The sequence below is a fragment of the Nyctibius grandis genome, chromosome 8 (assembly GCF_013368605.1).
Source record: "Nyctibius grandis isolate bNycGra1 chromosome 8, bNycGra1.pri, whole genome shotgun sequence".
Classification (NCBI taxonomy): domain Eukaryota; kingdom Metazoa; phylum Chordata; class Aves; order Nyctibiiformes; family Nyctibiidae; genus Nyctibius; species Nyctibius grandis.
This window is the reverse complement of record NC_090665.1, coordinates 17,985,542-18,007,655: the sequence shown is the minus strand read 5'-3', so window position 1 is coordinate 18,007,655 and position 22,114 is coordinate 17,985,542. Positions and strand designations below refer to the sequence as shown.

Genomic DNA, 22,114 nt, shown 5'->3' with positions numbered 1-22,114 from the left:
CCTCCCCGCCGCTCCAGCCGTGTGGATACCAAGAACTGGGCTGAGGGGCTTGAAGGGGCACCGCCATATCTGACGCAGCCGCGACCCGCCGCGGCCCTTCCCGCCCGAGGGAGGGCGCATGCGCGCAGGCGCTGTTTGGCCGTTGCCGTGGCAGCGGGCCGAGGCCGGCGATGGAGGATGAGGCTGAGGCGGCTGCTGCTGCGCTACTACCCGCCGGGTGCGGAGCGGGACGCGGAGGGATGTGGTGCCGGGCCAGTTCCCTGCCCTGTCAGCGGTTGTGCCGGCACGGCGGGGCTGGGGCCACGCGTGGGGACTGCCGGTGGGCGTGAGGCGGGCGCCTCTGTCAGGGAGGCGCGGGGGGGCCTGCTGTAATGGAGGTTTTCCTCCCCTCTGTCGCGGGGCTAGGGCAGGGGTAAGCGGGTGGATCGCGCACCTGCAGCTGGATTGACTTCAGGTGCGGGTATTTTGGCACTGCGGTTTGTTGAGAGACTTCCAGCTCATCGCCGGTCGGGGCTGTAATTAATGACTCACCCCCGCGAAATCAAGGTAGTCTTGTTCGCATCACAGTAAGGAGTGTGAAAAGTCAAAAGTGATAGTAGTTGACACCAAAAAAAATCTATATGCGTTTTCCAAAGGCCTGTTTAGCAAAAAGCTGCCACATTTCTTATTTTTTCTTGCTTTGTTTTGTGAATTTTCTGAGCAGAACCAGTCTTTGAAAAGCTAGGCTGCTGAGCTGTCTTCAGCATTTATCATGAAGTCAGTCAGGAGACTTAATGAATTTTCAGCAGTGAAACAAGATGGAGATGGCCAGCTTGGGAAGTGTGTTGTAATAACAGATCTGTTGTAATAACAAGGTGGTGAGACACTGGCACAGGTTGCCCAGAGAAGTTGTGGATGCCCCCTCCCTGGCAGTGTTCAAGGCCAGGTTGGATGGGGCTTTGAGCAACCTGGTCTAGTGGAAGGTGTCCCTGCCTGTGGCAGGGGTGTTGGAACTAGATGATCTTTAAGGTCCCTTCCAACCCAAATCATTCTGCGATTCTGTGATTCTATGATCTTTCTTTCAAGTTAAATACTTTTCTTACAGACTTGGTAAAATGCAAAATGATACAAAAATTCATCTAAATTATCCTTTGCCACAGAAAACCAAGGAGCAGCAGAATTCTTTGACAACTATTTCAAAACAGGAAGCAATGCGGTTAAACATTTTAATACATCAGCTCAGTAGAAGGTGCAGAGATGCCAGAGCTTACCTAGAAATGGAAAGTGTGTTATGATTTTCTATACATTACTGCACACAGGCCTTTGCAAACACTGAAGTAAATATGACAGGTTTTGTAAAACATGTTTTCCAGGCTCCTTGGAACACCAAACTACAGCAAGTATCTTCAGGACAACTTATTTGAAAATAGAGCTGATGAAATCATGCAAAAACTTGTTGGAGAAAAAAGGAGCTCGTTCATTTCCAGAATAGAAAATGGCTTGTAACTAATAATGTTTACTTTCATTCATCATACAAACACATCAGAGTTGTTCATCACCCTGCTAACTCTCAGCAAGACAGCCAACCTCCTTCTAGTTCCAAGAACTGGAAGTAGGTCTGCTGAAGTCAGTAGAGCAATAAAAGTGGAAACATTGCTGTCTACAGCGCATGTTTTAAAGTCCCAGACATCTCATTAAGATCTTTTTATCACTTTTTTTTTAAAGGAATTATTCTGGAATATGTACAAGGTGGTGAGCCGAAGACCAAATCTATAGATCTACTTAATCTTAGACCTGAGTAAGTATGATATTATTTCCGATAACAGCACTCTGCCGTTTTATAGCATGCTCATACACAACTCTGACTGATTGTTTTAAACATAATTGAGGTCAGCTATGTCTTTGTTCACTAAAACACACAAATAGAAAAGAAAATAACATAGTCAAATCATTCTCCTACCATTTTAAATACAGTATCTTGCATTCCAGCTGATTATTACCATCACGCTTTTCTGTTCAGAGATGAAGCCTCTTTTTGCTTATAGTTATGATTATCAAGATGCCTGTACAAAGCCAGCAGAAATATGCAGCGCTTAACGTTGTAATGTTGTGATGAATGACAGCTAGTTCTTAGGTCCTGTAATAGTATTTCTGCTCTTCAGAATGTTTTCAAAAAGTGGGTCTAACTCAGCCCCCATTTACATTGGTTTAAATGCCCTCTGTTGAAATAACTGAAAATAACAACTAGACATCAGTTCAGATCTCTTCTGTTAATTAACCCTCATAACAACCATAGGTAAGGTGGTGTAAGATAGGCAAGTTCCCTCTCATGTTTGTCTGGAGAAGCCAAGCATCTGCTTCTGTTGCAAGTAATGGAAGTTTTCTGGTTTCTTTTGTTGCAAACCTAATTGCAGTTGACTGCTTTGAAAGAACAAGTAAGAGTGCATAATCTGATTTTCTAGTCTCCTACAGATGATGAAAGAAATTGGAGGAGCTTGATATATATCTAAAAATCAGGGATTGGCCTAACTGAAGAATAAAAAATACAACGTATTTCAAAGTCAAGTTTAGATTTAAGTTTGATAGGATATCTTTAGGTAAGGTAGGGGCAGAGGTCACTTCATGAGGAAGCAAATGGGACTTGCTATGTGGAGGACGATACTCAGTAACCTCTGCCTCTGGCTTTCAGACAGTTGGAAGGCACCAATCCGAAACTCTCATGTGTGTTCCTTGTGAGGAATAGGAAGAATTTGTTGTAATGAGAATGTTGACTTCACAAGTTACTATGCCGAATTAGCTTTAACACTGCTACATGTGATGTGCGCCAGTGCTTGAGAGGTTATTTGACTGGCTATTTTGTGCATTCAGTGGCACGATATAATGGCATGTCACAGAATCAGAGAATCGTTTAGGTTGGAAGGGACTTCTTGAGCTCATCTAAAGCAAGGTTAGCTAGAGTAGTTTGACCGGGACTACGTGTAGTTGGGTTTTGAATTATCTCCCGGATGGAGACTCCACCACCTCTCTGTGAAACCTATTCCAGTGTTTGACCACCCTAGAGCAAAAAAGTGTATTTTTGTGTTCAGATTTAATTTCCTTAATTTTTTTTCATTTTTGCTCATTGGCTCTTGTCCTCTCAGTGAGCAGTACTGAGAAAAGCCTGGGTCCGTCTACTTCATTGCCTCCTGTCAGCTATTTGTACACAAAAAAAGTATGGAAATTACATGGATTTGCACGTCATATCTAGTGGATTTTTTCACAGAACTTTTTGGCTGGCATCAAACACCATGGAAAGATTATCAAGTTTTATTCAGCTCTCAGACTATTTCTTCTGTTTTCCTCCAGCTAACGTCTTCCTCTAGGCACCAAAAAGAAAAACCAAAAAGAAATCTGAATGCATTAATATGGTTTCAGTCATGGTAGTCAGACTACGTGCTCTACTCAGCCAGCTCTGGGAGGAAGAGCTTCAGAAAGATAAAAAAATGCCATTAAATAATATTGCCAAAATCCATGGAGTTTATTAGGCAAAAGTAATATGATTGTCTTAATACCAACATTGATATGGAAGAGTCCTTGCATGTGGGCCAAAGATAGTAGGCAATGCAGGCTGCACATGCAAGATGAAAAATCCAAATTTAAAAATTATTAATTTTTGTCCACCTGGAACTGTCCAGCTTAGTACTCTGGATAAAACCTAATGAGTCACTTTGTCAAAGAAATAAGTTGTCTGGTATTACTTAACAGGAGTCTAAACCCCAAGAGGGTACTAATTTACGGGCATGTTAGTGGCTCCCGTTTAGAGGACTGATATAGAAAATCCTTTTTAGACTGCAATAATTTATATACCAACAGAAATGCTAGGCTTTCTTGCTAGGACTAGTTGTAAGTGTATATTGGCACTTTGACTGCTGGGTATTGTCAACCCTCATTTTCTCATGGATGGCCAGGAATCAGCAGTTTATCTGATGATATGAAAACTGTTCCAATTCCACAGATTAGCTGTGAACCACTTCCTGGGGGTTCCATGGACACCAACAGACTGCAGACCATGTTTTGGAAGTTATTATCGTAACTAAGAGTTATAGGAACAGGCATAGATTTATGAAGCCACAAACAGAGATAATTTTAAAACTTTCCATATATAATTTATCTTGTTGCTACTTCATGGGCAATTCATTTGGAATTCATGAAATTTCACTTTAATTAGATATTTATTCCAAAACTATCAGTTTTGGATACACATTTCCCATGTCTGACCCTCTGTGGAAACCCTTTGAAAAGGTAAATTTCTTGCCAAGCTAGAATTTTTAAAAGACAAGTCTTACTGAACAACTCTAGTAAGAGGGAAGGAAATATAGAAACCAAGAAAGATCTATCCATATTTATTTAAGCCATTACAGAATGAGATAAATGCATATAATTTAATTGCTTACTTCAGTTTCTCTGCAAGTAAATAATATTCTTGGTTTTACATTCATAATTATTGCTGGAGGATGAAATCTGATGGGTTTGGGTTTGTGGGTTTTTTTGTCTTTTTTTTTTTTTTTTCCCCATAATTAGCACAGATGCCATAGCCTTAGTAGAAGAAATTGGAAAAGGAGAACCTCTCATCACAGCTTTGTGCAAGGAACATGTCATACATTTAGTACGAAGATTGCAAGAGAAGCTAGGGGAAAAAGAGGATCACAAATTCTATCTTTTTAAGGTCAGAAGCATCTTTACAATAACTTTGTGCATTTGGGGGGGTTTCAGTTGTGATGTTGTATGTTTTTACTGCTACCTGTTGTGCCTGAGAGCAAAATTTGGACTTTATGACCAATTTCTTGTCTCTTTTCAATCACCTCTGCACTGTTTAGAGTGACTGAGTCTGGCCTGGTTATGTCTGCCAGGAATTCCCCCGAAAGGCTGGGAGGTATAACTGTTCCTAGACACTGTTTACACAGGCTTATGTAGAAGGGTGTGTTTGGGATGGAGAGAAATAGTTCTCTTATTTGTCAAATAAGACTCTGTGGACTAGCAACACCCATAGTTATGTTTCAACAAAACATGTAGATAGACTCCAAGTAAATTGGCTGCTGGGAGAGGCCCAAAATATTTTCATACCCTTGTCTAAAATTCCAGAGATTGCATGTTGTGATCTGAAATAATTAGGTGTTGTATCTCTACTGTGTCAGCAGATGGCAATGTGTAGCTGTTAAAAATTGCTGGTCAGTGCTATGTTACTGTTACCTTAAATTTAAGGAGAAAAGGGAGAAGTTTTGTGTTGGTTTATTTGGCTAAAAAAATCCCTTACATGTTGCTTGGTATAACTTGGGTTCTTTTGACCAACAGTACACATCTGGGTAAATTCTGCAAAAGTCTGTGTACTTAACCTTGGAAACAGTGCTATGTAATATGGCATCTTAAATTTAAAAAGTTTCTGTTCTGTTTTAAGAACAGACAGTCTCAACTGAGCTAATGCCTTGCTTTTCACAAGCTTTTAAAATTGTTTGTTCATTACAGAGACTGACAAGTCATCAAATGCTTGTTCAAATTTCAGTGTAAATAACGTATTTGTTCTTTGTTGGGTATAGTGCCACGTCTGAGCTTCTGTATTTGGAAATGCTAGAGGCAGGCAAATCCAATCAGTGCTGGCTTATTTCCTTCACTCAAGAGTAGTTAGAAGTGTGTGAAAAGAACTTGTTTTATGTTTCAGTTCCATTTAAGGCTTGTAAATGAAACATGAGTATCAAATGCTTCTCAGATACTAATAAAATACATGAGATGGGTGGGAGTGAGATTTTTTTTTTTTCCAAACAATGTTCCATGTGTTTGTGTTGTTTGGAAACAAATGTTTTTTCCTGTTGTGCTGGAGCACAATCTTCAATGAGTATATAAAACCCATCTTTTTGTTATTTCCAGTAATTGTGGTGACTGTGTTGTGGTAGGCACCCTGCAGAGAAACAAGCTTTGGGTAACAATGTCTCAGGTTTTAAACTATTACATAGCAATGGTATGCTGTAGTGATCTGCAGATTTTTATCTTAGGGACTGCTGTAGCAGATTTTGCAGAACCGAGGTACATTTTTTTAATATTGCCTTAGGGTTTGATTATTGGATCATTTGCATGAGCAATTCTTGCTGGCTTAGAGTTCTGTGGATGAAGCAACTGTGACATGGGGCATTGGAAGATCAGAATTAGTCCCATGATCTGAAACTGAACATAAACCCATCTCATGTTCGTCCCCTTTTTTTCATAATTGTTAAATATGTTTGTTGTTCAGAGCTGCTTGCATGGAGCCCTAAAAATGTCATGGATCAAATTTCCATAGATTTCCGTGGTTATCTGTTCTCATATGCAGATATTTGTATACTGTGGCTGTTTTAAAGAAAGGAAAATATTTTTGTCATTTCCACATCTTGATTGCCCATTCCCACTGCTGTAGCTGGAAGTACAACTTGTCTTACTTTCTCTAGAGAACAGAAATTGCTTTTTCTCTAACATAAAATACGTTTCCTCTCTCTCTCTCAGTCCTGTGCTTGACCATTGTTATTTCCATTTTGATTAGTCCCTCCTCTTCTGAGTAGAAGATCTCTGAGCTCCTTTCGTTTTCCTTTTGGAAACAGGCAGCTGAGAAAGCTAGAGATAAGAACAAAAAGTTGAAGCTCTGGTAATATGTCAGTCATTAAATGGCATTGCTCATAAATTATTCCCACACTACAGAGAAGACCTAGTGGACCACTGCTGTATTTTTAACATTTTAACATCCCTTTACTTCACCATCAGCAATTGCTGTGCTTTCCTAGGTTATGGTTTTATTATGCTTTAGACTCGAGCAGAAGCCAGTTTGTAATAGGTGAAAAGTTGCTTAAATGCAAACCCTACTATACAGTAGCCAGCTTATTCAAACATAAACCAGATTATATATATTTTTGGTAATTTTCAAAGTATTATGGCATGCTGGCTTTCATTGGCAGTATCTGAAACCATTTTCACCTATGTTTGATAAATCTTAATATGTATTATTATGGCTATGAGATAATTTACATGAAACATATATACTATCTGATTAAAGGATCTTAGAAGCAATGTCAGAAAAACAGTGACATCCGTAACCTACACAATACAGGCAGACATCAAATTTGAAATTCCTTCTTTGAATTTTGTCTTAATTAGTATATTTGTTATGGTTCTGCATGCCTTTTTTGTTATGACCTCACAGGACATAGATGTAGCTTATATTTGGTCTTCCTGTTTTTTAAAACAAAATCATATACCAGCTGAAAGTATCAAAATACTCAATTCATCTGGATCTCTTGATTCACTATATAAGGCTTAATATTAGTTGGGATTTCTTTCATCAGTGATCTCGCCAGGCATGGTCTCCTCACTCATTTGTTTTTGCCCTTTTAGCTCTGGTCTAGGGTTACTTTGCCAGTCTCAGAGAAGGAGGAGAAAAAGCAAATATGGGGGAAAAGAGAGTTCATTCAAGTAAAATATAAATTTGAAATCAGTACTGTATAGTATCTGCAGTGTCAACCTGCTGAGGCATGCGGAATTTTTTAGTTAAGGGTTAATGTATTACAGCTGTAACTGCTAATGTGACAGGAAGAGGAGAAAATAATAACCTAGTGAATATTTTGAGCAATTTTTTTTTTATTTGCATCAAATGTTATTTTCGTCTCCCTCTCCTCACTTCTATTTCAGGTACTTAGAGCACATATATTGCCACTGACTAATGTAGCATTTAACAAATCTGGTTCCCGGTAAGTTGTTTTCAAAGTCAAAATACATAATCACTAATTGAAGTTTTGTATTTGTAAGTTAAATTGTAAGGGAATTTCAGTCCCCTTATCTTGCTGCAAAAAAAAAGTTCAGCTGTGCTGCTTATAAGCAGCTTCAAGCATGACTGGGGATTGAATTTCAAGCCTCTGTGGGAGAACCAATGGGAGATGCAAAAAAGTAGCAGGTGAGATTCAATTTATGTAACTTTTTTCTTCCAAGGTGATAGTTTGTTGATGATTACCATATTTCAGAAAGAAGCACCTTTATGGCAATAAAGTGAATATTACTAAAAGCTAAAAGAGTCTTTGACTCAAATTCATTTTGGATTTTCACTGTAGTGGAATTTCATGTTAATTGATTTCCCCGTGGGCATATGCCTAATAATTTTTTTCTTCATGTCTTGAAAGGAGCAGCTTGCTTTCTAGTTGAAATACATTAAAGATTAGAAACAAGTTTTTTTAATGAGTAATATTTTTTAAAAAAGGAACCTCTGTGGTCATTAATCTATATTTTTGAAAGAAAGAAGAGATTTAGGGCCTGAGACAGTGCTAACTGAAATCTGTGGAAATAACTCATTTGACTATGCACCAGGGCCAGTAAGATATTTACTGTATTCAGAAATTAATTTCTCTTTGCTTTAGCTTTATCACTGGAAGCTATGACAGAACCTGCAAAGTATGGGATACTGCATCAGGAGAAGAGCTTCGTACACTGGAGGGACACAGAAACGTTGTCTATGTAATAGTTTTCAATAATCCCTATGGGTAAATAAATTTTCTCTGAGATACATCATAATTGCTAATCATGTTATTTTGCAAATACAGAACTGTTACTCAAACTTTGACATAAAATAGACTATCTCAAATTGCAAGAGTTTACAAATTCTGAATTTGTAAAGTTCAAGTATAGCTGATCACCATGGGATGACACTGTATATTATTTGTATAAGAGATACATTCAAGCATGTTTTCAGCTATAATTTTTTAAAATGAAATTTAGAAACTCAAAGCATACATTTCATTAGGTATTCAGTGTCTTGAAAAAATCATGTATGAGTCAGTTTAATATATTGAAACACAGATTTATTTCAATAACATCTACATGATCAGATTGTGTTCTGAATGTTCACAATTCTTTACTGCCTCCATGTAATTGTATATGGTGTGAGATATAGTACTTACGACAGCTTGTGTTGTTTCAGTTAAAGAGAAAGGACATTTCTGTTGTAATAAAGAGGATTTCTCCATTTGGTATTACACATTCATTATTATTTAGGGCATGATTTAGAAGTGTCCACAGCTGTTGAGTAATTTCTATAAAATCCACAGGGGTGCCGCTGTGTGAATGTCAAATATGAATCTGTGCTTCTGCAATAACTGTTTGCCCTAGGTTAGAATTGCCACCTGTTAGGTGTAGGGAATGACATGTTAGCTAGTGAAGTTTCATTGTCATTTGCTTCCTGAGGAAGCTGTTGTAAGTAAACCATTTTGATTCTCTGCAAAATAAGAGAAATTAGTTCTTATTTTTATATTGGATCACATTACTTCTTTCATTGTCAGATGTCCTATTTATCGGTTAAGCAATACACAGTTATCATGAGGAAACAAATTTTAAAGACTTGTTCTTATGCTATTTGGAGCATCATTTCCTTCTAAATGAAAAGACTTTGTCTAACCTAGAACCTGCTATGTCAATGTCATGTTCTGATATTATTCTTTACTTTAAAAAAGCAATTAATGAAATTCTTTTATATACTTTGCAGAAACTAATGTATGACAAAAATCTGCGCAAGGATCAATAACTAGACTGTAACATAGAAGTGGAGAAGCAATATATAGCGAGCGAAAACCTGATGAGAACCTTGAGCTACTTTTAATTTAAAAGTTCAGTAAAAAAAGAACTTTTTTTTCCTGGTAATCTTTAGGTTTCAATACAGTGTCCCTTGCTACATCTTCTGAGTGCCTCACTGTAGTTCAGTCTTGCTCTAACTGCGGTTGGTCACAACACTGACTTCAGTGGGAGTGGAGTTCGACCTCTGAAGTTTGGGGTAAACTACTTATAAAAAAGAGTTTATAACTTGATTAACAGATGCTATCTGATGAAATGACATAACTTTTAGACACATCTGGAAGTACAGCAGCTAACTTCATCCCTAATGTAGGTTAGTCATCAGTTATGAACACTTCTGTGCTAATAGATAGGCATGGTGGCTCTTTTAGAAACATTATGTCTGCTATTTTTTTCCCTTACTATTTGTGAAATCCTGCTCCAGGATCTTGTATTTCAGCAGAATGCACCAAAATGCATGCAAGCTTTGATGACTAAGTATTGTTTCTGTGAGTTCTACTGTCTTTGAAGTCAGAGGTTTTTTTCTAAATAAAAATGACAGGACTTTTTCCATTTAGTGACAAGATTGCCACTGGATCTTTTGATAAAACCTGCAAACTGTGGAGTACGGAAACAGGAAAATGTTACCATACTTTCAGAGGACATAGTGCAGAAATAGTGAGTACTGATAGACATTTCTTATTCCTTTATGTTTCCTTGGAGCATCATTGATGGCTGTGGGTTCCAAGTCCCTGTGAGCTGACATTGGAAGGGGCAGCTATTCTGCTGCATCTGTTCACACATTCAGACATTGTGAACATTTCTGCACTCCAAGATAGCCTGACAGTTCTTAAGAAATAGAACAAAACGTTGTATACAGTTTGAAAAGATATTTTTATTTTTAGTTTGTTCCAATTTCCCTTGTTTGCTAAATGTTAAAACATTTTTGAAAAATACCATAACATTCGGAATTTTCAATTTATTGCACATGTTTATTCATTGATTTGTTTATATATCCTTTTTTTTAATATCTTGCATTGCCTCTCATGTGCAGAACTAAATACACAAGAACGTCATTGCTTGTATTGCTCTTTCACGCTGAGATCTGTAGTTCATGTGCAGGACCAATTGGAGCCATAGAAGAATGAATTTCTGAAATTTTAAGTGTGTTAACTGAAAATATGTGGGATGCTGAAATGTCAGAGATATATGACTGAAAACAGCTGAAGCTTAAAAATGGTTGGTTTCCTTTCCAATGCACTAGGAGCCCTATTAGCAATAGCAAATATCTTGATGCACGGCGTTCTGATTGAAAAGATCAGGGCAAATCCACTGAAACGCTTAATTTCAATGCAGAGTATATTTTTTTAACAAAAATAGCTATACAATCATTATTCAATAAAGCATTTCTGGAAATTGTTTCTGGAAACAATTGGAATTTAATTTGTAGATTGCGAGGCCTATCACTAGTGTGAGAAAATGGTGTTTTACCTTGGTGGAAGGTGAGGTTAGTTTCAGTGGATTTTTGATTCTCTGGATACTTTGAAATAGTTATCCCTTACAATGGAAAACATTTTTACTTATTGAGACAGGCTGCAGTGATTTTGCTTCCACAAATCAGCTAGCTAAAAAAAGGCCTCTCAATTTCTTCTGACTTCTGCAGGGGTTAGATTAGACCCAAAGTGTTATGAGTTGTGCTAGCAAGTAATTAGGAGAAGATAATAGCCAGCAGAAAATGATGTGTTTTTCTGAATGAGACCTGTTTCTGAAAGGCCATTATTGTGTATGATACATTGCTGGTAAGGGCATGTCCATAGTTATTCAATATAAAAAAAAAAGAAAAAAAAAAAAGAAATGGGCATAGTGAAAATGCACCAGTGACCTCAGCTACTGTTTTCCTTTTTACGTGGCACCTCCTATTCTTTATTAGCAGAACAATCATATTGAATAATTACAGAGAATGGGAAGATGAGTACATGATTTTTTAATGTGAAAAATGAATTACGGAAGTTGTTGAGCTTTTGTTCTTGCTTTTTCATAAATAAACATGACGTTGTGAGGACACCCTTGGCAAATGGCCTAGATAATGACACCTGTTAAGAGTGTGAGTGTACGGAGAGTGTTTGTGGGTACACAAAACTGTCTAGAGGGTCTTTGCCCCAAACTGATCAAGTTCAAGAGGAAGCCTACCAAATGATAGTGTTAGGGAGGACTGTCTGGCATGAGTTCATCTATTGTATTACAGATACCAATACTGAATATATAGTTCTCTGCCAGTTATCTATGTGCTGTTAATAAATTAACAAACTGCTTCAGTATTGATTTTCATTAAAACTTTGTGAACGAAATAATTTCTCCCTGTGACACAAAATGAAGCACCTAAATAGTGAATTTTAATCTAGGCTCAGAAAACAATACAGGAAGTCTTCCAGTAAGTCTTTTGAATGCATTGCCATTGCAAAGCAGCCAGTTAGTCCATTTGATTTGAGTAGTCATCCAGAGCTATGTGATAAGGATTTGTTGCTCTTCTAGTGAACTGTTGGAAGAACTCTGCAATTTTTGTGTATGCCATAAAATATTAAGTCAGACTTTTGTCTTGTTTAAAAATATTAATCCCGACCCTTGTTTTTGAGAAAATGTATATAAATACTCTCCTTTCCCACTTTTTCCATCCAATGTTTCTTGCTACAGGTATGTTTATCATTTAATCTTCAGAGCACATTGGTGGCAACTGGAAGCATGGATACCACTGCCAAATTATGGGATATAGAGAAAGGAGAAGAACTAGTCACTTTAAGTGTATGTTTGCCTTCCTTATGTTCTTAAAGGTGTTCCTTGCTTTCTTAGTTTTCTAACGGAGATCAATAACAGTATAACCATTACAACAGTTTCAAAACTTGCAGAGTTTTTTTTACCAGGTATTACTATGGTATTTTATAAGAAGTCCTATTTATCAAAAGACAGATTTTCTCATTTCAGCATTACTGCTATAGATCAGAATGCCTTCCATTGCTCATTAAAACATCTTGCTATACTGTAAATTATGACCTCCTCTGCGTTAACATAAAGTAACTCTGGGAACATTAATATCAGACACTACATCTGTATGGGTCTTCTTCCAGCAGAGGACAGCCATCCAGTTACTTCTAGATTGCAGTGCCTCTTTGCTCTACATGGCTTGCTGGGATTCCACAGGTTCAGATTGGCACGTGCTGTTTAAATGCATTTCTCTCACATGAATCCTGAGTAACAGGTAGTTCATAAGGTTCCTTTGGTGTATGTGGCCTACAGAGTGAGGAAGGCATTTTCTCCCTCTTTAATTTCTCTTCCTTAGAGCCCTGAGCAGAGCAAAGAGCAGTGGAATGTGTGAAACTTTTGCTTATAAGTATGCTTACATTCATTTTTCCAACCCTCTCCACCACCACCAATGACAAGCTGTACTGTAGTTTACTGTAGATGAATCATCTGATTTCAGTATGTATTGGTGAACAAATGTGATTCTGTTTAAATCAAATATGGAAAATATGCACTGATGACATCACTGGACAATTGCTCACTGCTTAAGTTATGTGCCTGATTGTTTGCAGTTGTTGGGATATTGACTATTCCACAGTCCAGTAGATCTTTCTGTCAAAATTGTGATATACTGGACAGGACAGTGAATAATATATTGGAGGGTTTTAGAAGTATTATGCTGCTGAAAAAAAGCTACATATTAAACTACATTAATGGAAAAGTCATAATTCTCATACTCCTTTTTTAAAATTCTCTCAGGGGCACTCAGCAGAAATTATTGCATTATCTTTCAACACCACTGGAGATAGGATTATCACTGGCTCCTTTGACCATACAGTAGCAGTGTGGGATGTCGGCACCGGCAGGTACTAAAGTACTAATAAATACCATTTTTTACATTGCATGTTTTAATGACAAATGAAAGAGACAATGTTGAGCTACAAATTACAGACCTTATTTTTTGCTTCATTTAGAGTATGCGTTCCTTCATCTTATCATTTGTTACTCCTGTTCCCTTTCTTCTTCTGAAAAGGAATGCTGCTCATGAAATGCTTTTGTATATGTTTTTTTTTCTAAATTTTCATCTTATGAGCACTGAGGAGGCACTGAGAATGCACAGATCCTGTGTTTGTTGCTGATGAATTCTCCAAACAGGAAAATATTTTATCAACATGGAAACTCATGGTTTGGAACAGACTGTTAAAGTAGAAAGAAAGTGTATTTTATGTCACAGAAATTTAGTCTGGTCATATTGTCTTTAAAAAATATAGAGGGTCTGTTTTCCTTCTCACAATCCTTTATGTCAGTATAAATTTATAAAGAGGAGAAAATTTGGCCCCTCTGACTGCAGAGAACAAAATGTCTTGATCATGATGCCAACAAATAATTATGTAATAGCTAAATATGAACTTGGGTTATCCTGACAAATCCACTTGTTTTTTCAACTGGAAACTCAGTATAAGTAGAATAATAAAATGATTGCTCTGATTATTGACAAAGTAATTTATGAAGATAATGATTTATTATGTTTTCACAGGTCATGTCTTTTTTTTTTTTGTGAGAGCAAGGGAAATATCTCTGAAATTTATATATAAAAGGAATGTGGGTATATAGTGATATCTTTGGGTAATAAACAATGTGTATCGCTTCAAAATGAGAGTAATCATGTGATTTAAAAAATAACGTACACATAATACATCATTTAAGGCTTGATGCTGTAAGCTTTGAGCTTATTCAACACCAACAGTTTAATGTTTGGCATGTAAATACTTAGGAGCAAAACTTGAAGTTTCTTTTAATTTTGCTGGCTGACTGATGAGTGTCTGTGTTCCTCAGTTTTATTCTGGGTAGGTATCCAGAATTGTCCTGAGGGTAGTTGATGTAGGGACAGAAATCTCAAGAAAGTTCAAGATTTTCTTCATAACATGTTAGAATTTAAAAAAAAAAAAAAAAAAAAAGGAGGAGGGGAACATACTTTTGTAATATAGGTCTGTATTCCGTCAATAATTTCTCCATGGCAGCTCCACAGTCAGCTATAGTTCAGTTGAAGGTGTCTTCAGAGTTTCATTTGACAAAGCAACAGCCTGTAACTGGGGTCAGAAGTGCTGGATACCAGGATGCTGAGAGAGACAGTTTCTTCTTATTTGCAATTGTGGTGAAAATATTAGAGCATCCATATATTAAATTTCACTGGAAACAGAAGGCTAAAGAAGTATTATCATGACTGAAGCTGATTTTTTTTGATTTTTTTTTTTTAATAATTCAAAGGGAAAATTTTTATGGCATTTCACAAGCCCGTTTTCTGGGTTCTTTCCAATTGTTTAGCTGATAGTGGTTTCTGTGAGATGTTCCACATATTGCTCTTTATTCTGCTTATTGATTGAATATTTACGTTGAAGCTTGAAGTCTGGACTGCCTTTTCGAAATCTGGAAAATAAAACTTTTAAATTTTAAATTTAAACTTTTTTCCTTATTGGGTATTTTGGGTATTAGGTATTGCAATAAGCAGTCTTGATGGCCAAATAATATGGTCACAAAATAAAGAAGTTTTCCACTGTTATTTTCTACTTATTGATTTTTGGTTTTATTGTAAAAAAAATATAGTTACATAGTTACATACAGTGCAGGCCTCACATTGTTAGAAAGTAAAAGGAGTAATTCTGTACAACGATGTGAGTATAATCAAGTTTTTTATCATAAACAAATAGAAAACTCAATTGTTCAGGAGATTTGCTTTGCTGTTCATTTAGCATATATATTAATTTAGCTACCCTTATATATCTTACGCAATGAATAAAAACATTTCAGTCACTTAAACTCATTTAGTTGTTTTTCTAGTCATTAGTTTATCCATTAGTTAAAGCAGTTTTCTATTAATGATAGCAGTGATATTAGCATTGTGATAATAACCTAATTTACTAATCCTTTTATATATATATATCAATTAATCTTTTTCAGGGTTCGTTGCCTTATAGGCCATTAATTCATAGGAAGCAATAATGGCTAATTGTGCCCTCTCTATTCAGCTAAAGATGAAGAATTTAATGGAACTAGTATTGCCAGTCTTGTGCAGCAAGAAATTTAGGATTAATGAGGATTAGAAATCATATTTCAGTTTGTCTGTCATTTGCTTGTTACTTGGAAATATGCTCACATTAAGTACCTGATTAAGTTCCATTTGATCGTCAGTGGATTTTATGAAAGGTTTAGATTATATGGAGTTTTAAAGATGTACTCTTTACAGTTCGTTGAAGTAGGATAATGGGAGACTAATGTGGAAAAACTTGCTGTCTGTGCTTTGTATATAGATGAATACAAGAAATCTGTCTCTGGCATTGGAAAGTCATCACATTTCACTGAAAATACATCCACTAAAATATTTTTGAAAAAGAAGAGAGGATTTTTCCATTTTGTTCCTTACTGACTCTCTGTCTCAAAGATAAAAAAATGGAATTGATGTAGTACTAGAATCCTAAATGAGCTGTACCACTCCGTTTAATTGCTTTAATGAATAAAATGGTGAAGACTTGACACCTTAACTATATAATTTTATAAACTTACTTATAATTTATATGTGTATATCAAAATACACACTAAAAATCTAAATTCTCTTTTTTGTAGGATGTTACATACTTTAATAGGTCACCGTGGAGAGATTAGCAGTGCACAGTTCAACTGGGACTGTTCTCTCATTGTCACCGGATCAATGGACAAAACATGCATGGTAAGAAAGTTGAGTATGTACTGAATACAGCTACTAGATATATAAAAATGTATCTTTTGTAAATGGAAAAGCATTCTTTTAAACTGTACATGTAATTCATTAAAGAATTTACAACTAAATGCAAAACCCATAAGCTTATTCATTTCAGTGAATTCCAGTTAAATAAAAATATATATTTTAAGGCTTGTTTAATCAATTCACTGAAATAAAAAATATATAGGACTTCATTAAACTGACTAAACATTGACTCTTTATTGATTTATATCTAGGTTTCATGTTAATACATTGTCAGACATCAGAAATGGCCTATACATTTTGATTTATGGATCAACTAGATAGCTATCAAGTAAATTAGTCAAAATAAGCAAAAAAATAACCCTTATTTATCTATGCAGCTGTGGAATGCTATGACTGGGACACATATAGCCACGTTAACAAGTCACAGTGATGAAATATTGGATGTCTGCTTTGATTATGCTGGCCAGCGTATTGCAACTGCCTCTGCTAACGGTAAGTGAAGTGACCGTGACTGCTATAAGAATTGCAATAGTAGTATAAAACACCTTTGTCTTTTTCCATTGGTTTTGATTTGAATGTAGCTTGATGAGAGGATTATCATGACTCGAAACTATAGATCAAGCAATGTTTGTTGCACTATAGAAAGTTTGGCATTAAACTTAAGAAATTTTCCCCAGTGAAAATTTTCTTATTTTTCACACTTTGATCAATCTGACATGTCTTTCCCCTTTAACTTCAAACTTGCCGGGAAATATTTCACTTGTGGCTCGAAATGCATTTTAAATGTTTAGGTAAGTAGCTTTTGAGTGGTTTGATTTGGGTGGCTCAAATTCAGGCTTAAATAAAAAAGGTAGTTAGAATTTTAATGGTGGATTTGCTACTAGGATTTCCAAATGCACAGCAGGAGAATACACAATAAAGAAGTAGTGAAAGAAGCAATTTTGTTTTATTGTTGGTATGCAGCAGTTTCGGATGCTTATTAATTTTTCAGGAATCAGAATAAATAGTTTTTTGTATTCACCTGCACAGTGTTATATGACAGTGCATAATGACAATACCGTATTGTTTTTACATACTTAAGTGTTTTGGTTTGCACTTTCAGAAACAGGATACCAGACTGGATGGAGCGCACTATTTGGATCTGATTTGCTGTAGCTGCTAAATTGAGACATAAGACAATGTAAAAAGTTTCCTGAAATGTAATCAATAGGTTATTAAATATAATTAATAGCTTATTAAATAGAATAAATATCTGAAATATAATGAAAGCTTTCTGAATATATTGTACATGGATTCTGAAATTACAGACTTCAGTCATCCATGTTCTATGTGGTCATTTGTATTCACATTTTAGAAGTTTTCCAGCAGAAACCATTAACAAGTCAACCTTTTCCAACCAGATTTCAGCTACGTTTTGACATATTTTATCCTTGGGGGAAACTGTGTTAAGATTGTCTTCTATTTCTTTTGAAATCAAACCTGACGATGAGGTTCTTCCAGCCTTATTAAAATGTTCTTATTGAAATGCGTGCTTAAGCATAACAATCACAAATGGCTCCTAATCTACTACAACAGGATCAGCAAGAGTCTATAATGCAGAAACAAAAAAGTGCATTGCAAAGCTAGAAGGGCATGGAGGTGAAATTTCAAAGGTAAGTTGTTTCTGGTTTGCACCTTTTCTTATTTGATTACCTGTGACGTCCAGTTCACCAGTTATCCCATCACACAGGAATACTGTTAAAGAATGTGGTGGTAAAATCATTAATATTTGAGAGGCCTGGCTAAGAAGTTATCTTTACTAAAAGCACATTCCTTTCAACTAAAAGCTATTAGTCAATGATTGTTTCCAACTCCCTGCTTCTGAGCTAAGATAATACTGGGTGTGCTACTCCTATAGTCTCCACCAAGAGCCATATCTCCATATTGTCATGTTATTTACTATTTGATTCCTTAGAATTGTGACAGTTAGCAAATTGCTTAAGAAGTCCAGCCCTCCCAGGGATGGATACCTGGCTTTGTTAACACTGAAATGATTGTTTTTCCTTACCTCTTTCCTTTTTCTGAAACAGAATATAGGTTGGGGCTCCGCAATCTCTTGGCAGAGAACAGGGGAGCAGAGAGGGAGATGCCGTCTGAATGGTCTCTCACTATGATCATAATTAATAGAGCTTCTGTCTGACCTGTCCTAAATTGTACTTGTGTTGTTATGCCCTTGGAGTCCCCAGATTCTCTGACAGCATAAGCACAGGTTTTTTTAGTGCCTTGATGACATCTTAAGGCTATTGCCTCTGAGGCTTTTACCATCACTCTTATTCCTTGCTTCTACCAGATCTGCTCCTCTTTACTCTTTTTTCATTTCTCTGCACACCTGATTTATGGAATGGAACAGAAAAAACATATTTCTGTGGCAAAATACACAGAGTGTCTTATTTTCAAAAGTGCATAAGGGACTCGAAAGTATAAAGCCTGTTTCAAAATCACTGGGTTATGAGGAGTGTGCTCATGTACTTTGCTGGTAGTCTCGTCTCGCTCAATTTTGAATGCCAAAATTCAGTTCCAAATACATTTAGTTACTTCCAAAATTGTAGATATTCAAACTTTGTTATTTAATGCTTGCAACTTTTCATTTTTCTTTCAAATGGATAAATTTCACTAGCTTCCAGCTAGTGTGCTCAGTCTGCGCTGCTTTTGTTTGATGTATTTTGTAATAGAAATGTTAATATTTTGAAATTAGGATGGTTCTTAGTGAACAAAGCTCCCATGCTTTCATTGTACTGAGTTGGCTGTTATAATCACTCCACTGAGAGAATATTAAGTTCAGAAAGGCTAGTCTTTCCTCACTTAGTGTATTCACTGCAATATTTCACACTCAGTGTAGATGCACTGAGGAATGCAGTCTGAATACATGCTGACATGGGGGTGGGTTAGGGACAGTTTCCATCAGGGTCCTTAGTGGTGGCATGATTTCTTTGCTGGAAGCGAGAATCTGCTCATTTGGGAGCATGTTGAGAAGTCAAACTGTTTTTGCAGATGTTCTGTGTAGCTGTGATCACTTGGGAAGGTTATTACTTGGAAATTGGATTTTGCCCTCAGTAATTAAACCATTTTGCATTATATAATAAACCTAGTGTTGTCCGGTTAGTGCTAGAAAAGTATATCTGATTATCTGGAAATGCATGCAACTTTGGCAATGAAAGTTTAACGAATATGAAGACATACTACAAAATGAGTTGCCTTCAGTGGAAGTTTTGGTATTACAGAGATGTGTTATTTAATGTAGAACTCAATAAAATATATATAAATTTTACATTGGAATAATGATAACATTTAAATAAAGTTGTTACAGTTGTAAAGCAATTGTGATTTTGGGGGGTAATATTCTGCAATCTTGATCCTATAGTAAGGTCATTGTATAGAGACCTTTGTACATATACAAAGTTTTCAGCCACAGCAGTTTGCCAGGGTGACTCTAGTGGAATACTATCCTTAATTTGAGCCGAAAAGCTGAATGCAAGAGTTGCTGGTTTCTGTTTTCATCTTTTAATCACTAGATATGCTTCCTTTTCTAGGCATATTGACCTGCTAAGTAATATAACTCTTTTATATATATTTTTAAAGGTATGTTTCAACCCTAAAGGCAATCGTATACTAACAGCCAGCTCTGATAAAACAGCTCGACTCTGGGATGCTGCTACTGGACACTGCCTTCAGATATTAGAGGGTCATACTGAAGAGATATTCTCCTGTGCTTTCAATTACAAAGGCGATACAATCATTACAGGTGATTACATATATTCCATATATATATACACACACATATTTCCAATATTACATACATTGCATATATTCTTTTTTTTTTTTCTTTTTTTGAGAGACATTTGAAATCTTGTTATGGTAAAAAAACCCAAGAGTCTGAAAAGTTTCCTGGGGCCATATCCCAAATGCAGGTACCAGCGGTGATTTAAACTATGGTCAAGAAAAGCTAGGAACTCACTTTTGAACTGAGGCTTAAGTGAATGTGGCCATAAACAAATTTGCATAGAGGCATGGGCATACTCTACCACCTCTCCTATGGGCATATCCTAGCACCAGGCCAGTGACTAAGCCATTTTCTCACAATGCATTGCAGGGAGGGAGGTCTGGATGAGCAAAAGGCAAAGCTTTTTAAATGGGAGCACACTTTTTGTGTATTTGCCTCTGAACTCTGTTCAGGTTTCCTTCATTTCAGACAAAAAGTCATGGGAGGGGGAAAAGATGTGAACAGGTGTTTGTGATTACTTCGATCTTTTGACTGAACTACCAAAATATGGGATGCAGGATGATCTCAGCTAAATATATTGCTGTAGGTCCTGCTGTCTCTTGCTAGTCATGGACAGAAAAATATATTTCTGGCTCCTCAGCATTCTGGGTAGATCGTTGATGTAGGTGTTAACAAAAATGTATAGATTGTATGATACAGCTAAATGATTCCTTCGCAATGTGTGTTTATTACTAGGGAGCAAGGATAACACCTGTAGAATATGGCACTGACCGAAGAGAAGGAAAAATCCAGTTTGGTATATGCCTACTTCGTGAGTTTCATAGTCAATAAACTCAGTCTTTCAGATCTATTTTCTTTTACCCTCTTTGCTCACCTTCAGCTTTGCTGAGGTAGAAAAGTTACCTAGATTTTCATAGGTTTGACTTTGCTGATGTCTGGTAGATATGGAATCACAGAATAGTAGAGGTTGGAAGGGACCTCTGGAGATTGTCTAGTACAACACCCTTGCTCAAACCACTGTCAACCAAGCAGGCTGACATGGTTCTGTGTATCTCCAAGGACAGAGACTCCATAGTTTCTCTGGGCAACCTGCTTAATGTTTGATCACTCTCACAGAAAAAAAAAGTTGTTTTTTTTTTCCTTATGTTTAAATAGAATGTTTTCTTGTATTTCAATTTGTGCATGTTGCCTCTTCACTGGGTACCACTGAGAAGAGCTCAGTTATGAGCTCTTATGTTATCTTATGATAACTTATGTTAGCTCGGTCACCTGAGAGAAATCATGATTAGTGTGAATGAATCCTGCAGGATGGCCCCATTTCTTTGTGTGTCGTTTTAAACTTGTAACCCTTTTAATAAAATAATACAGCATCATAATACTCTTAGGTGTGAAAGAGGTGTTGTTATGTACTTGGATTGAGTAGTTTTGTATTATTTTGTCATGTAATAAAGTATTGAGTTAAAATGCCAGTTTTGCTACTTGTAATACAACGTCCTACTTGGTATTTCTGGAGAAAACCAGCAACCATTTGTGAATTGCATTGCTATTAACTATTGCACGCATGCTGCATTTAAACTCCCGCTCACCCCCACCCTTTCATACTTGCCCACATCTTTCCATTCATTCCATTCCTTTCTGCTCAGCTCTCATTCTCCCATTTTCACCTGTGGTAAAAAAAATAATATGGGTGGCGACTCCAACTCTGAATCCTGGCCTAAAGATTATGGCCGGCATGAAGAAACTCTGCACATCAAAGATTTGGAGCCAAGGATCATGACGTAAACTGAGAAGTGGATGAGGAACTGCTGCAAGTTATTTACCATGATAGAATGAGCTCTCACCCAGGCTTACTTCTCGCCAGCAATTGCCAACAGGTTTCACCTGTGCAGAGCTCTCCCCACTTCCTAGCAGAGCACCTGAAACTGCAGTTGCTCTTTGCAGGGGAGTAGCGAAGGAGCAGAGCTTACTGGTCTCTTCCAGCAGCCTTGGAAGAAGGATGAAGAGGCGAAAAGGGTAGGATTGAGCAA

The 22,114-nt window shown here is 36.7% G+C and overlaps 1 protein-coding gene across 1 annotated transcript; it reads left to right on the top strand.

The window, feature by feature from the left end:
- Positions 1-177: 177 nt before the first annotated feature.
- On the top strand, positions 178-20,857 carry DAW1 (dynein assembly factor with WD repeats 1). The gene is made up of 13 exons (XM_068406895.1): positions 178-217; positions 1,705-1,777; positions 4,540-4,684; positions 7,666-7,724; positions 8,385-8,507; positions 10,149-10,248; positions 12,262-12,369; positions 13,345-13,451; positions 16,207-16,309; positions 16,705-16,819; positions 17,903-17,979; positions 19,946-20,108; positions 20,823-20,857. The coding sequence occupies exons 1-13, from the start codon at positions 178-180 to the stop codon at positions 20,855-20,857; spliced, it is 1,248 nt and encodes a 415-aa protein (XP_068262996.1).
- Positions 20,858-22,114: the final 1,257 nt, after the last annotated feature.